This window comes from Amyelois transitella, chromosome 10, assembly GCF_032362555.1.
Source record: "Amyelois transitella isolate CPQ chromosome 10, ilAmyTran1.1, whole genome shotgun sequence".
NCBI lineage: Eukaryota > Metazoa > Arthropoda > Insecta > Lepidoptera > Pyralidae > Amyelois > Amyelois transitella.
In genome coordinates this window covers 1,595,961-1,613,709 of record NC_083513.1, presented here as the reverse complement: position 1 = coordinate 1,613,709, position 17,749 = coordinate 1,595,961, and the positions used below count along the sequence as shown (strand labels likewise).

General features: G+C 37.3%; 2 protein-coding genes across 2 annotated transcripts; one reads left to right on the top strand and one right to left on the bottom strand.

The window, feature by feature from the left end:
- Positions 1–320: 320 nt before the first annotated feature.
- Positions 321–15,119, bottom strand: LOC106136801 (DNA replication licensing factor Mcm3). Its single transcript, XM_060946035.1, has 15 exons — positions 14,829–15,119; positions 14,467–14,744; positions 14,219–14,393; positions 13,633–13,871; positions 13,068–13,307; positions 12,373–12,537; positions 11,664–11,862; positions 10,756–10,904; positions 10,006–10,096; positions 9,504–9,719; positions 8,894–9,034; positions 7,232–7,342; positions 4,389–4,528; positions 2,837–3,002; positions 321–477 (listed from the first exon to the last, which is right to left on the bottom strand). The coding sequence occupies exons 1-15, from the start codon at positions 14,898–14,900 to the stop codon at positions 442–444; spliced, it is 2,418 nt and encodes an 805-aa protein (XP_060802018.1). The 5' UTR covers positions 14,901–15,119; the 3' UTR covers positions 321–441.
- Positions 15,120–15,217: 98 nt separating this feature from the next.
- On the top strand, positions 15,218–17,682 carry LOC106136800 (esterase AGAP003155). The gene is made up of 4 exons (XM_013337447.2): positions 15,218–15,629; positions 15,827–16,024; positions 16,506–16,646; positions 17,295–17,682. Exons 1-4 carry the CDS (start codon positions 15,395–15,397, stop codon positions 17,474–17,476), a joined length of 756 nt encoding a protein of 251 aa, XP_013192901.1. The 5' UTR covers positions 15,218–15,394; the 3' UTR covers positions 17,477–17,682.
- Positions 17,683–17,749: the final 67 nt, after the last annotated feature.

The following is a 17,749-nucleotide window of genomic DNA, read 5'->3' as shown; positions in this document are numbered from 1 at the left end:
GTGAAAGTAAAAATTACTATAACAATAGATTAACTAAATGCGATTTCGAACGACCACACTCAAAAAACATAATGTCGACCGCATGCAATGGGCAGAATGAGTATCTATGAAATAAACAAGCATTATATAAGAGTAGTATACAGAAGCCCTTTTTTAATGGCAATAAATAAATAAGAAAAAATGTATTGCTAAGAAAAACCATTCGAAAATCCGCTTAGGAATGTTTCCAAATTATGAGACATCGAAAAATAAAAAATACAAAACTACAATCAAAATTTTATTCGTATTATTTAGATTCAATACAAAAATAAAAACTGGGTACCATGATTGTAAGATGAAATACAACAATTTAACTGTAAATCTTAGGAATTAACAACTGTGATTTATTGAAGAAACATTGTACTTAATAGTAAAGCGGAATCAATTTTATCATAAGGCACATTAAATCAAAAATACGATGTCATCAGCCATCATGACCTGAAAAAAAAAAAAAAATAAGTTTCAGACAATATCAAAGGTTTATAAATAAGTAGAGGCCGCCCGCGACTTCGTCCGCATGGGAACCTTGTCAATTCCGCGGGATATCCGGGATAAAAATGTTATTCTGAGTCTTAAGCTATCTACATACCAAATTTCATCGTAATCGGTTCAGTAGTTTTTGCGTGAAAGAGTAACAAACATCCATACTGACATCCTGACATGCAAACTTTCGCATTTATAATATTAGTACGATAATAATAATTAAAATGTAAAACTGTCAAGTCGAAGCGAAATGTCATGTCAACATGTAGTGGATAAATTTTCGTCAACATTTATTGGTTAAAAATCTTTTCTTAAAATTGAGATCGGACAAAAAAAAGCAGATAAAATCTGTGTTTTTCTACTTGTGCTCATTTCAAAACGATTGAAAGATTAAAATGGTAATTTTGTTATTGTGATATTTCTGTTGTGTTAATTTCTGTGCAATAAAGATATAACAAACAGAAAAATATCACATGGACAAAATTACCATTTTAGTCTTTCAATCTTTTTAAAATGAGCCCAATAGGCTATTTGACTGTAATAAAAATATACATTTCTTTTATGTCATCAGACTTAATATTATTTTTTTGGCGCGAGATAAAAATATTGCATTATTTTAACAAAATCCGTCTCAGAAAATTAGGTTTTTTATGCAGCTGTCACGTGACTAAAAACGAACGTGATTGGCTATTTCTATTATGACGTCAATTATCCATAAACAGACTGTGGATCGTACTGTTCCTTAGTGTTCGCTATTATTTTTCAAGATTTTATAAGTGTTTGATCGCTCAGGATTACTCAGATAACATAGGTATTTAATAATGGAAACCAATTTCGCGAAAGCTGACAGTCGAAACCTACCAAAAGACTTTTGGTAGGTCCACTTTTGGCAAAAGTGGACAAAATAATGGTTGGCGTCTTCTTCAAAGACAATCCAGATTTCTATGCTGCCGAACTGTGCCGATGTGAAAACATCAATCTACACTATCTACACTAATATTATAAAGAGGAAAACTTTGTTTGTTTGTTTGTAATGAATAAGCTCAAAAACTACTGGACCGATTTTAAAAATTCACCATTCGAAAGCTACATTATCCACGAGTAACATAGACTATATTTAATTTTGGAAAAAAAATAGGGTTCCGTAATATATTTGGATTTTTCGGACACAAACTGAAAAAAATCAACCAAAAAGTTACTTATTTTGCGTACGCTGCCTAAACTACAAAAGATAGAACCATAAAATGTTTTAATTAATTGTAGATCTTATAAATATCTACAAAAAAGTCCGCGACACACTATACCTATCTATGTCGTGTGAGGCACAACAACCACATTTTTATTTAAAAATCTTGAATTTTTTTGATCTACATTTAAACGCGTTTTTTTACTCATGCTATTAATCCTTATCAAAATAAATAATTTCATCAATAAGTACAGTTTATGTAGATAATATTTGGTCTTTGAATGATTAAAATTGGAACAACAAGCTTTGTATGATATTTACACGAAATTTACGTCACTGCATGCCATGGCCGCCATATTGCTAAAAGTCGCGTTTTGGCGGCATATTTGAATATTGCATTTTCTTTTTCGATTTTTTAATAAAATAGCTGTAATAAAGGCAGAAAAGTATTTTTGTAGGGCTCCTTATAAACAAATAAATAGCCTAAGATAATTTTTAGAACTTTGTCAAATAGCCTATTAAAAAAAAACAGATTTAATCAAGATAGTACATAGCTTAAAAAAAATAAATCCCTTGCAATGGCTGACTTGTCCCATGAAGGGATTCTTTTCCAGTCAATCGGTTTTGACTTGAGTTTTCCAACTACATATATATTTCTATGGTTACTCTAGTGCCGTGCGGTTCCCGGCACCAATACAAAAAAGAATAGGACCACTCCATCTCTTTCCCATAGATGTCGTAAAAGGCGACTAAGGGATAGGCTTACAAACTTGGGATTCTTTTCTAGGCGATGGGCTAGCAACCTGTCACTATTTGAATCTCATTCCTATCATTAAGCCAAACAGCTGGACGTGGCCTATCAGTCTTTCCAAGACTGTTGGCTCTGTCTACCCCGCAAGGGATATAGACGTGACCGTATGTACGTATGTTACACTAAAACTAATAGTATAATATAATAACCGCCGAGCTTGCATTAAGAGATTTATGAATGTGGATGAAGCGAAGGTAGTAGGTATGCAGAGATCGTGGCAAGTGGAAAGAGGTAGTCTCTGCCCACCCCTCCGGGAAAGAGGCGTGATTTTATGTATGCATGTATAATACTATAATAAACAGGTAAAGCGATCTGACCTGATTGTCGGCAGTCATGCGATGCAACGCCGCCTGTATCTCGCCATCTTGGAATGTCTCGTGGGAATATTTCTCGTTGACGTGGGCGGCGATGCGGCCCAGCGGCAGGGAGTTGGCTCGCTCGTCGCGGAACAACTGTTGTAGGGCCGACTTGAACTGGCTCAGCCTGGGGAACAAGTCATCATACTTTATTACACCTATGTAACCTTATCATACAATACTAGCTGACCCGGCAAACGCTGTTTTGCCAATTATTTTTATATATTATTACGGAACCCTATTTTTTTTCCAAAATAAAATATAGTCTATGTTACTCGTGGATAATGTAGCTTTCGAATGGTGAAAGAATTTTTAAAATCGGTCCAGTAGTTTTTGAGCCTATTCATTACAACCAAACAAACAAAGTTTTCCTCTTTATAATATTAGTGTAGATAAATAAATAAAAATAAATATATACGGGACAAATTACACAGATTGAGTTAGCCTCGAAGTAACTTGTGTTACGAGATACTAACTCAACGATACTATATTTTATAATAAATACTTATATAAATAAATATCCAAGACCCAGGCCAATCAGAGAAAGTTCGTTTCTCATCATGCCCTGGCCGGGATTCGAACCCGGGACCTCCGGTGTCACAGACAAGCGCACTACCGCTGCGCCACAGAGGCCGTCAAATATATAATCTTCATAATACATTCACTTTCACACTCTGCTATCATCTGGATAAGATTATTTCTTTAGATTGTAATTAAGTAATGTTTTAGTATAAGTAACTTACAATCTGTACCCTTGGAAGAGCGGAGTCTCCTAACACAGGTATTACATACTTAACAGGAGACTTCAAACACTTTTGTTATTTACCATATTGTAAGTTAATGAATAAATATTTTTTCATTTCATTATTACAGTGGACCCCAGTGGAGTGGAAATCCGACGATATATTATGCAGGGCGGTGTGGGACTATGGAATTTGTCGGATTATAGAGAACTGCCTAACACCCCCTATCTGCACTGCACTGTCAAAAACATAGAAAAGTCTAAATCGCGCAAGCAAAGATTTCACGAATTGTAGGACACAACATCGTCTGTCGCGCGGTTCCCCAGGCATCACACCAGCCAGGCGGGAATATCTTCCCTTTGGTGGCGATCGAGCCGAATCATCGCTACTGCTACATCTTCATAAAAGTAAAGAAGTAATCAGAACTAACGCCAGCAAGAAGAAGGTATGATATATTTATAGATATTTATAAATAATCATGCAAAAAAACCATGGGATAGCTTGGACACGAATGCCATGTATTTTTAAAGCTGCGCGCGCATGGGACACCGCACCACAGATAAACAAGAACATAACAAGAAGAAGCCGAGCTTGCATGAAGAGAGTTATGAATGTGGATGAAGCGAAGGAAGTATGCAGAGATCGTGGCAAGTGGAAAGAGGTAGTCTCCGCCTACCCCTCCGGGAAAGAGGCGTGATTTTATGTATGTATGTATGTATAACAAGAAGGAGTTTGTATAACATTTCAAACTTCTTTGAACATCAAGGTACCTGTTGGGTTCTATAGTCTTCTGCGTCTGTGTGGTCCTCATAGAAGATTCTTCAGGCAGCGACTGTCTCGCCGCTCGCAGCACGGGCTCCGCTTCCTCATCAGACGAGAACTGGTACGGATCGGAGCCGGGAGTCGCGTCCTGGAATATATAATAGATCTTTATTTAATATCAGGATTACCTTTAGACCTAGACCTAGCCACGAAGAATAAACATAGTGTATGATAGCTGCTTAGTCAAGAATACATACATAATATATAATCACGTCTATATCTCTTGCAGGCTAAACAGAGCCAAAAGTATAAGAAAGCCTGAAAGACCACATTAGACAATAGAGTTGCTAGCCGACAGAAAGAATTTCAAGCCAATGTCTTCACTACTTTTTTTTAGATTTTCTGATGTTCACCAAGCACCGCTCCGGTCACCCAGGTACTTATAATTTAATGATTATGAATCTTTAATTGCTGTTTAATAACTTGTAAGACTTATCTTTGTGCCCAATCCAATCAAATAAACATGTTCTATACATATATACATATGATCATGTCTATATCCCTAGCGGGGTAGACAGAGCCACCAGTCTTGAAAAGACTGATAGGCCACGTTCAGCTGTTTGGCTTAGTGATAGAATTCAGACTCAAATAGTGACAGGTCGCTAGCCCATCGCCTAAAAGAGGAATCCCAAGTTTATAAGCCTATCCCTTAGTCGCCTTTTACGACATCCGTGGGAAAGTGCCGGGAACCACACGGCACATGTGTTACATGTTGTATTCTATAGTAGAACCGCCTAAATGAGTCCTCGCCCGCGGAGTACAGGGGCGCGGGGGTATGACGACGAAGGGGACCGAGAGAGGTGCGGGCGGCGGGCGCATTCTTGTAAAAACTCAGTTCGCTCGCTACGCGGTTAGCGATCACACGTGTTGACAGTTGCGGACGCCTTGTGAAAATTATACATGAGATTACATTCTCAAGATGAGTCGAAATATTTTCGGACATAGAATTAATAGTCAGTGCAAACAAATGGCGTTTAACGTATATGAATATTTTAGAAAAAAGAAACTCGACCCAAATTCTGATGAATATAAACAAGATATACCTTTAAATAAAACTGTAGCAGAAGTTACTGGACTATCAGAAAAGACTGTATCTAGAATTGTACAACAAGGGAAAGCATTAAATGACAACGAGAGATTTAAATCACCGAGAAAACCAAAACAGGTTCGTAGAAAAAGAGTGGAAATAGACGATTTCACAAAAGGAGTGGTAAGAAGAAAAGTCACTCAGTTTTACACAATTTTCAAAAAAATACCTACTCTGAAAACTTTGAACGCTGTACTTAGAGAAGAGAATATATTACACTGCGGCAGGGAATATTTAAGGCTATTATTACATGATCTAGGTTTTAAATTTAAGAAATGCGGATCTAAAAGGAAACTCCTTATCGAACAGCCAAATATCACATCGTGGAGGTGGAAATACCTAAATACTATTAAAAAATATCGTAGAGAAGGAAGACATATTTTATACCTTGACGAAACTTATGTAAACGCGTCTCATAACGTTTCAAAATGTTGGCAATCAAAGGATGAACTTGGCGTTCTATCTCATATTGGTAAAGGGGACCGTTTGATCATCGTACATTGTGGAGGTCAAATTGGATTTGTAGACGGAGCCCTTGTGATATTCAAATCCAAATGTAAAACAGGTGATTATCACGATTCTATGAATTTCGCAAATTTCAGTAAATGGATAAATGAAAAGCTCATGCCTAATATACCGCAAAATTCTGTCATAGTAATGGACAACGCAGCTTATCATTCGGTTCGAGAAGAGAAAAAGCCAACTATGGCTTCTACCAAGCCAACTATGCAAGAATGGCTACGACGACATAACGTGCCTTTTGATGAAAAACTTAGAAAGGATGACTTATATAAATTAATTAAAAGTAATTTCACAGAAGATATTTACAAAATTGACGAGGTATTGAAAAGAAACGGACACGAAGTATTGCGTTTGCCTCCATATCACCCAGACCTGAACCCAATTGAGTTGGTCTGGGGTGATATCAAAGGACAATTAGCACAAAAAAGTATCGACTCTAATTTGGACCAGAAAAAAGAAATATTAGAGAGATTATTTGCTGAATATCCCAAAGAGAAATGGGAGAATTGTGTTAAACACGTGATTAAAATCGAAGACGAATATTGCAAACATGATGGAGTCCTAGATGAAGTTGTTGATTTTATTATTAATGTGCAAGACGATTCTGATGATTCTGATGATGGCTGTTGTGAAAGTGAAGAATCAAGTTCCAGTGATAGTGATATTATGGACATAAGTGATTGATTTATAATTTTGATAAATTTTGCATAAATAAATATTACATACATAACTTTATTACCTTTTTTTTACCTACATATCATACCTATATATCATAAAATCACATTTTTATCGAATTGTTTTGTATGAAAAATAAAAATTTGAAAATAACAATAATCGAAAAATGCTTATGCTATTTAATTCATGTACGTGGTCTCGTTGATACCATGGAGTTATGGGATAACAAAAGGAACACGTTGTATAGTTTACAGTTGTTTCATTCAAATTTTGTATAGCCATTATTATTTTTTTAATAAAAATCTTCACCTGTTTGCCGCTAACCACTATGACGTCACATATCTCAAGAAATGTCCAGTAACATTTCGCCCCTTGTATTACACGCTACGCTCGACCGCCGCCCGCACCTCTTTCGTTCCCCTTCGTCGTCATACCCCCGCGCCCCTGTACTCCGCGGGCGAGGACTCATTTAGGCGGTTCTACTATAACAAAGATCAATATTCTCACCGTCCGGCGGGATCTCTTGGCCCGCGGCTGCGCGGGAGTCTCAGTTTCTGGCTCCGCGGCTTCTTCGTCGGACGACGCCCTGCGCTTGCGACGCTTTTCCTTTGTCAGCACCTACATACACACATAAAAAATAAAGATTTTGTTCCTGTTTTAATCTGTCTCTCAATATTACGGGTAAACGATTGTATAGTAGACAGCATCATTAGAATCATTTATTTCTTGAATATGTGTGTAATATGTTTTTTTCTGTACAACTGTATATCAACACACAATTTACGACTAGCTTTAGCGCGGAGCTATTCTCACGTGAATCACATGTATTATTTTTTATAAAATTATAAAATTTTATTTCATTTTTATTCAATTTAACTTATTAATTTAAAGTAATATTATCAATCGACAATTAAATATTGTCTAAATAGGCTATTTGACAAAGTTCTAAAAACTATCTTAGGGTATTTATTTGTTTAAAAGGAGCCCTACAAAAATACTTTTCTGCCTTTATTACAGCTATTTTATTAAAAAATCGAAAAAGAAAATGAAATATTCAAATATGCCGCCAAAACGCGACTTTTAGCAATATGGCGGCCATGGCATGCAGTGACGTAAATTTCGTGTAAATATCATACAAAGCTTGTTGGTGTTTCGAAAAGTTTTGATTTTCTCTTGTTTTATTTAACTTGTGCCACGTCATATGTGTGAAAATTATTAAAATAAGTTCCTATAAATGTTGTGCAGTGCCTCAATGCACTAATACAACAATAAAATCTCCTACGAAACTGTTTTTTTCTATGCCGATGGATTTGAATATTCGCAAGAAGTGGTTTCAGATCATGATCTAAGATCAGTGGTTACCAAGATATACTTACATTGATGTTTTAACATTCCTCAGTTCGTATCTCAGCATAGAAATCTGTATTGTCTTTGAAGAAGACAATCCAGATTTCTTCTTCCAACCATTATTGCGTCCACTTTTGGTAGGTTTCGACTGTCAGCTTTCGCGGAATTGGTTTCCATTATTAAATACCTATGTTATCTGAGTAATCCTGAGCGATCAAACACTTATACAATCTTGAAAAATAATAGCGAACACTAAGGAACGGTACGATCCACAGTCTGTTTATGGATAATTGACGTCATAATAGAAATAGCCAATCACGTTCGTTTTTAGTCACGTGACAGCTGCATATTAAAACCTAATTTTCTGAGACGGATTTTGTTTAAATAATGCAATATTTTTATCTCGCGTTATTACAAATCGCTCCAAAAAAATAATATTAAGACTGATGACATAAAAGAAATGTATATTTTTAATACAGTCAAATAGCCTATTATCATAATTAGACGTTATACGCTGCGTAATTAAAATATATGTATGTATATAATTCCGACGCCTTGAGAGGTAATATAATGAGAGTTCACAAAAACTGTATATAGATAATTAAGACCAATTAAGTTACCACATTCAACGAATAAAATGATTATGATGACGTCCGATGAAAACGCTGCAGTGTAGTTTGTTCCGCCGCTTCTTCTACACATGCGCTTTGGAAGCGGTAGTAGTTATAATTCTATTAAAGTGATGTGACGTCAATAAGCGACATCTTGTATCCAATTTTGATAAAAAATGTATTCTATCAAAACAGTGTATGTAAACAGTACCTTCTTGAAATATGCGTACTGCACGAGTTGTATCGCCGCGTGCGCATCGTCCTGCGTCACCTGGAAGCTGAGGCGGCACTTGGCGTGCGCCGTCGCCAGGCGGATCAGAGTCTCCAATGTGCGCGCCGTCACCGGCTGGGTCTGTCATGGAAGGTTTTTTTATGAAGTAATTAAAAAAATAACACATATGTAGTTGAGATTTGTATTGAATTAAGGTGGCACCATTATACTAGGATTATTGTATTAAATGCTCCTGTATATAATTTTGTGTACATAAATGAATAAATAAATAGAAAAAATTATAAAACACAGGTTTTGTACGAAAACAGACTGACGAACAGTTATAACAAATCTCTTTTTAAAAAAGGTAAATCGTATAATCCAACTCCTTCCCATGGATGTCGTAAAAGACGACTAAAGGATAGGCTTATACACCTGGGCTTCTTCTTTTAGACGATGATCTAGCAAGCTGTCACTGTTTGAATCTCAATTCTATCATTAGGCCAAACAGCTGAACATGGACTTATGAGTCTTTTCAAAGACCTTTTGGCTCTGTCTACACCTCAAAGGATATAGACGTGATTAGATATATATATGTAAAAATACTTACCCGAGCAACATCACTGTCCATCATATCTTGGTTCCTCAACTTGGCATACTCATCAGCGATGGCATCTGAAGCGTCTTGAGTCAACTTCGGTTTCATCAGCCGAGCGATATGAATGTATTTCCTCATGAACTTAGTGCTTAGTATCTGATCTTTCTTGCTCCGTGTGTTACCGTGTAACAGAGGATCGTATTTTTCATATATTGACTCGTTTGTCTCCTGAAAATATATTTAAATGTTATAATTATCCCTTATTTTGAAAGCAGGTTGACTAAGTATACAAGGAGAGTGAGGAGGGACAAGTGGGAAGACCTAGACGAACGTATCTTGATCAAATTAAGGACGTCCTGGTAAAGGGTCAGGTCAAGAGTACCCGAAACCGCCGAGCTTGCATAATGTATGCAGAGATCGTGGCAAGTGGAAAGATGTAGTCTCTGCCTACCGCTCCGGGAAAGAAGCGTGATTTTATGTATGTATGTATCTGTAGAACTATTCCAATACTTACTTCGACTTCCTCGTTATCCGGATTCTCTGTGGACAACATTTCTACAGAAGAACCCATGGGCAGTACCTCGCCATCTTGTTCCTTGGGGTTCCTGAGATATAAAGCAGAATTAGTTACAATATCAAACAGTAGTAAAAAATATTTAATGGAGATAAACAATTATATTATCGTTATATAAAGGTGTTCTTAAAGGAGAGATTAATAAACTTTGGATTAATATAAATTCACTTTTAATCAGGGGTGTAGCTAGCAACCTGTCACTATTTCTGGAAAATTTTAAGACAAACAAATAATATATATACGGGACAAATTACACGGATTGAGTTAGCCTCGAAGTAAGTTCGAGGCTTGTGTTACGAGATACTAACTCAACGATACTATATTTTACAATTAATACTTATATAGATAAACATCCAAGAACCAGGCCAATCAGAAAAAGTTCTTTTCTCATCATGCCCTGGCCGGGATTCGAACCTGGGACCTCTGGTGTCACAGACAAGCGCACTACCGCTGCGCCACAGAGGCCGTCAAATAAATGAGGCTTTCGAAATTTTTGTAAATTTTTCTAACTTACTCAATTCTGGAGCAATGGGAAGATGATAATTAGACATCTTATGGGTCATGCATATGCATTGTTTAAAGAAAGTGTAATTTATATGTGGTGTTTCGGCAGTAGACTTCGCATCTTCTTGCTAGATACATATTATACAGGCGCTATTACCACGACAGTAACAACCAGCATCAAGATACCTGTATCTGTGCATGCGCAGCACGTGCTCAGAGATCATGTTGTCGTGGTCGGCGTCCGCGATGTCCAGCATCACGAACAGCAGGTCGAAACGGGACAACAGCGAGTCTTGCAGACCGATGTTCTCCATAGGAGTTCTGTATTGGTCGTACTGTGGATTTATAAATGTCTTTTTATTATTTAAATTAGATTTAAGTGATTTAAGAGATCTATATTTGTAGTGTAGTTTGTTCCGCCGCTTCTTTTACACATGCGCTTTGGAAGCGGTAGTAGTTATAATTAGATTTTGAAAATAAATCTATTCTATTCTGTGTGTAAATCAATCATAACAATGTATTCCCTCGTCCACATTTCAATTCTAAGCTTGGATAATTGTGAATGGATAAATGACGTTATTGAAGAAAATACTGCAACGCAGTTTGTTACCGCTTCTTCTTCACTGACACTTTGGAAATGGCGGAATTTCATACTAATAATGTTTTATAAAATTTATAGACAAATTAATTTCTAATAAATTGGAGTGGTTTAATTCATGGTGGTGTCCAGCTGAGGCTGGACTGGAGGAAGGAGAAGGCCACAGACCCTCCCCATCACAGGGTTGGCGGCGGCGAGCACGGAGCAGCGCGCGTTGAGCGCGGCGTGCACGCCGGCCTTGGCGATGGTGACGCGGCCCTGCTCCATGACCTCGTGGATGTGGGCTTCTCTCCAGAGCTGAGGCTGGACTAGAGGAAGAGAAGGCTACAGACCCTCCCCATCACAGGGTTGGCGGCGGCGAGCACGGAGCAGCGCGCGTTGAGCGCGGCGTGCACGCCGGCCTTGGCGATGGTGACGCGGCCCTGCTCCATGACCTCGTGGATGTGGGCTTCTCTCCAGAGCTGAGGCTGGACTAGAGGAAGAGAAGGCTACAGACCCTCCCCATCACAGGGTTGGCGGCGGCGAGCACGGAGCAGCGCGCGTTGAGCGCGGCGTGCACGCCGGCCTTGGCGATGGTGACGCGGCCCTGCTCCATGACCTCGTGGATGGCGGTGCGGTCGATGTCCGACATCTTGTCGAACTCGTCGATGCACACCACGCCGCGGTCCGCCAGGACCATCGCGCCGGCTTCTAATCTGGATAGGAGATAATTAGATCATGTCAATTTTTTTGGAGGCATCGTAATAGATAGTATATAAGATCAGCCTTTTGAGAATTTAATCAATGGGACGTAGCAGATGACACAGAAAAAGTACTTTGATTGCAGTTCCCGTAGGAATTCGGGAAAATTCTCACTTAGTGCAATGCATAAAACACTAAGATTTAAACAGTTCTAGTCACCATAGAATTATACTTTGTATTGGTCGAGTAACGCTGTGGGTGCTTTACTTTACATTTTCTTTGTACTTTTTGGGACAACATCAACCATCACTAAATTCAATAATACACTTGATCTTATCCACGATCAATTAATAATCAATAATCCACACTTATAAATCATTAAAAGTCCATCAAATAGGACGATACAACATGACGGTTTGGGTTCTTGTCGTATCTGGTAATCTCAATTGTATCATTAAGCCTAACAGCCGAACGTGGCCTGTCAGTCAGTCCGTCCACTATGTAATGTGGTAACGCCGCCTCACCGGCGGTCGCCGCTGTCGGGGTCGGTGGTGACGGCGGCGGTGAGGCCGACGCCGGAGGAGCCCCGGCCGGTGGTGGTGACGGCGCGCGGGGCCGTCTGCAGCACGTAGCGGAGCAGCTGGGACTTCGCCACCGACGGGTCGCCGATAAGAAGGATGTTTATGTCTCTGTTGAAGATATATTTCGCTGATATATGTACGTAAAAATAATTACATTTGATTAATTTTGTTACCAAGTGCCGTGTGGTTCCCGGCACCAATAGAAAAAAGAATAGGACCACTCCATCTCATTCCCATGGATGTCGTAAAAGGCGACTAAGGGATAGGCTTACAAACTTGGGATTCTTTTTTAGGTGATGGGCTAGCAACCTGTCTCTATTTGAATCTCAATTACATCATTAAGCCAAATAGCTGAACGTGGCCATTCAGTCTTTTCAAGACTGTTGGATCTGTCTACCCTGCAAGGGATATAGACGTGACCATATGTATGTATGTATTTTGTTACCAATAAAGATTTACACCTCATACTTGTTTGGGTTATGTCCTCATGCATGGAGGGTGTGTCTATGTGATTTGTGGATAGTGTTTATAGGCAGAACACTAGCTCTACCCTAGGTAGTATGCTAATAACTAAAGGTTGTTGGTAAAGAAAAAATTAGAAATATATAATTTTTTTAATAATTTGATGAAACACTTACCCTCTCAGCCTGGTCCCATTAGGGAGAATCTTCTCCATACCACCGAGTAACAAGCACAGTATAGCCTTCTTGATATAATCGTGCCCATGTATAGACGGAGCTAGTGACTTGCTTAGCAACTCGAACATGTCCACTGTAGTTCTTTTGGCAAGTCTTTTACAAAGTTTTATGTCTTCTAGAGTCACATTCAGGTTCATTTCCTTGTTGATTTGAGTAATGTTGTTGGCTATCAATATTGTTCTGGAAAGAGATCACAGTTTTACCTCTAAAACTTTAGAGTATAAAATAAATTAAAAAAAAAAACAAATTTCTTTATCTTTGTATTTAATCCTTAATTTGTGGGCTAAGTGGAAGAAATGAAATTCAAGTCCAAGGTAGATTAATAAAAAAATATATCCTTTAAATAATGTTACTTTTTAATAATAATGTGCCATTTTGAGAATTACTTTGCATTCAATGACTTTAAACCTGCATTTCAAATAACTGGCCTGGTGTAAATCTCTTCATTGTAGTGTCACTGCACCTTTAGGCTTTAAAGCAAAAACAATATTATTTTTTCTAATACCTGAAAGTTCCAGCAGTAAAGCTTCCCTGCTTTGACGGCAGGCACCTGTAGTTGCCTACAACCTGCACCCTGTCTCCGGGCTTGCATCGGTCCACCAGATCATCATCACAGATGACGTCTACACTGCGGGGTAACTGCCCAGCAGGGGCACGCTCCGGCATCTCTTGTACCGTTATAGTCTGGTGGTCTTTGTAACGGGAAAGGCCATATTCTGTCTCTAGAGCATTGCCTTCATCATCCTGTGAACGAAATATAATAGAACAATATGAACAACAGACATCAAAATTTTATATTATTATTTGTCACACTTGCTGCTAGTGAATAAGGTAATAGTCATGTGCATCTTGTAGTTAGATATATCATTCATAAATTCAGTCATTTAATCACATGAATTTCCCTTGTGGGTAGACAGAGCCAGCAGTCTTATGAGACTGTAGGTCAATTTGTTTAAATTATTTTTAGGTAGGTATGTAGAATACATAGTGACTACATTTACGAAAATTTTAAATGAAAATTAATATGAAATGATCATTGTAATCTGCTATTTTTGGATTGTAAATGTTTTCTTTGAAGAGACATAGGTTACCTTAGTAGGGTAGATTGCAGAGGTGGGGAAGGCTTCAAAGGAAGTAAGGTCGGTATATTTACGCTCCATAACCTTCTTGGTGGCTGGGCAATAGTGGACACTGCGGACCACCTTTGGCCTCACTAGAGACACTCTTGTCACTATACCTTCAACACATATTAGATTACCCAAGTATCTGAAAAATTAAACTTTGTTTTAACATAGGTACTCTTTTATTGGATTGAATAAGTGATAAAATTAATTCTTACCGAGATGTCAAACTTCTAGGTGTAACATGTTTATTGCCAAAACTTCCACAAAATGCAACAAAGAATTCTTCTTTTTCCTTGGCGTAAGTAGGGTCAATGGACGACACGTATTCCTTCAAAGCCTTCTGGAAAGCTATCTGTTCCTCAAAGGCAGTTTCAAGAAGATTCTTGGCTCGATCTGGATTCTTTCTTCTAAGATCATTGACATTAACAACTAGGCGCTGAGATTTATCTCCTATCATTTGTTTTACTTTTTCCATATATATACCTTGATCCTCCTAAAATTGTAAAAGCAATTTAAAATATTTTTTCATGAAATTTATAAATTTTGTTGTAGGTTATATTATATATGCCGCATTCACCTCATCATCTAAAAACTCTAAATATTCTCGTTGCAGATCCCTTAGACGTTGATCGAAATCGCCTTCCTCCATTTTATATGTTTAAAATTTTATTAAAATACACTAAAGTAAATTTGAAACAACAAAATGCTTCACTTCTGTTTTAAATTGACAGATTATATTTTGGCGCGAACGAATGTCCAAAGTATTTTTTTTGTCGATCGATAAACTAAGCAAAGATAAACACACTTAGAGTGTTGAACAGTTCTTTTACATATTTCAATATCTTTTTAAGCTGTACTGTTTCTATCTACCCCGCAAAACACATAGACGTGACTTTATGTATGATAAGTACCTATGTATTTATATTTCCATGAGACAAGTGAATTTGCGCGACATGTACGTCCGTGACATTGACATTCAATAAGAAAAAATCAAACTGTAAACAAACTTTGCTTCAGAAGAATATTTTCCAATTCAAAATTATTTCTAAAATTAGATCAATTTCCTTTTCACCAATTCATTGTTTAAAGCTTATTTGTAAGCAGCCAGTTGTATTTCTTGTGATCACACGGACACGATATACCATGGCCGAGGTTACAAGTAACTCCAATTCTAACCTATCACCACCGCCTAATAATAAAACTTTAGATAAAGATAGGCCTAAGCTAAAAGTCCTTGCTTTTCACGGGTACAGACAGAACGGTGCTGTTTTCAGAGCAAAAATTGGGTCATTCCGAAAGGCCGTAGCTAAGTACGCGCAATTGACTTTCATATCGGCTCCTCATCGGGTTTACAATGAGGATGGTGGAGGAGACGAAGGTATGTAGACCTAATTTCGAATCACACTTCATACTCAGCAATTTAGAAAGTTACTGAGACAGACTTTTTTTTTATGACTGGTATCCATGTTTGTAATCCCTTTATTCAATTAGGTGGAGTAATTTTTAGACATTCACAAACATCAAGTAAAACACTGTAATGAATGTATAGTATACTATTTTTTAATTGCAATACAGATTCTCGTTCCTGGTGGTTCAACGCAGAAGACAACACATTCAGTGGGAAGTGTCTCGGCGGGCCGGCTATTGGTTTTGAGAGTACATTGAAACTTATTGAGAAGACAGTGTCAGAACACGGGCCATTCCATGGGTTCATGGGCTTCTCGCAAGGGGCCTGTCTGGTTGGATTGCTTGCTGCTATGCAGCAGAAAGGATGTAAGAATGACTCCATACATACATGTAAACATGTCTATATCCATCACAGGAGACTGAAGACTGAAGCCTCATTTAGCTTTATGGCTTGATGATGGAATTGACATTGAAATAGTGACAGGTTGCTAGGTCATTGCTAAAAAGTAGAATTCCAAGTATATTATCCTATCCCAACAACTTCAATGTTCAGATATTATATCTTAGTAACTAGGTAGGTAACTAACTCCAATGAGCTTAGCAATCCTAAAGGTCTGAAGGTCTAGTAAATGTATGTGGTAATTTTCTTCAAAACAGATTCATTTTGTGCTGAAAAATATATATGTATATTTTGAATTCATAGATAGAAAATAATTATATTGTATGGTTATATATAAGTGAGGTGTAAAATGAATTACAGCATTCCAGCCATTGAATTTCAACTCATAAATATAATAATATAATTTTGATTTTATGTTCTTTTCATAATTGTGTCTTTTTGTTTCAGATTTACCATACAACTTCAAATTTGCAATATTTGCATCAGGTTTCCGGTCTGGGAGCTTAGTTCACAAAGGTTTTTATGATGAAGAGATCAGTTTACCTTCATTGCATGTGTATGGCGAGAGTGATTCTATCATACCAAAAGGTAATATGTTTTTTTTAGTTATCAAAAGTGTTTATAACCAAATCTGAGTATAAGTAAATAAATAAATATATATGGGACAAGTTACATAGATTGAGTTAGCCCTGAAATAAGTTCGAAACTTGTGTTACGGGATACTAACTCAACGACACTATATTTTATAATAAATACTTATATGTATATGTAGATAAACATCCAAGACCCAGGCCAATCAGAGAAAGTTCTTTTCTTATCATGCCCTGGCTGGGATTCGAACCTGGGACCTCCGGTGACACAGACAAGCATACTACCGCTGTGCCACAGAGGCTATATAAGTAAATTGCTTTTGCGAATTGCTCTGCCTATGTGAGAAGTACTTTATGCCCTTCTTTGTACTTGACAGTATATATTCAACATTTAATAGAGATTGATTAAAAACCACTAAATCAATCCTGTTTGTCACAGGACTAAAAACAGTTTTACATTTATAATATTAACTCTCAAACATAGACATTCCTCAAATGGCTGAACCCACAAAGCTGTTGAAATCCATTCATTGACCCAGTGTATATGCAGATTAATATGGCAGCCTGATAGAAGAACAGTATTCTGCTGTAAATACAAATATACATCTTCATTAATGTTTAGTAAATAAAAAAAAAATTGTTTCAGAAATGAGTGAGTCACTAATAAACCTATTTATAAAACCAGTGGTGGCTGAACATTCCGGTGGGCATTATGTAGCTTGCTCTGGCTCAATCAAGGACGCATACCTGGACTTCCTCCATGACAGATATCAAGATTTATTAGAAGAAATTAAGGAAAAGGATGGAGTTAGCCATGAGCTTAGTTGAATTCTTAAATTGAATATAATTGTGAGCAAAATTAAAATGTTCTGCAAAACTATTGCAAAATCTTAATTTTTAAGTTATTTCAGATCTTTGATGTGAATGCAGCAAATTATAATCTTCAGATTTGTGACCCAAAAGCTAACTATTGAAGTTTTCTTATATAAAAATAATTCTGTAAATAAAATACAAATATCGAATAAAGTGCAATGGATAAAAAGGGGCGTGCATTTTTCCTTGTTATACCCTAAATACAATCACGTCTCCATCCTTTACGGA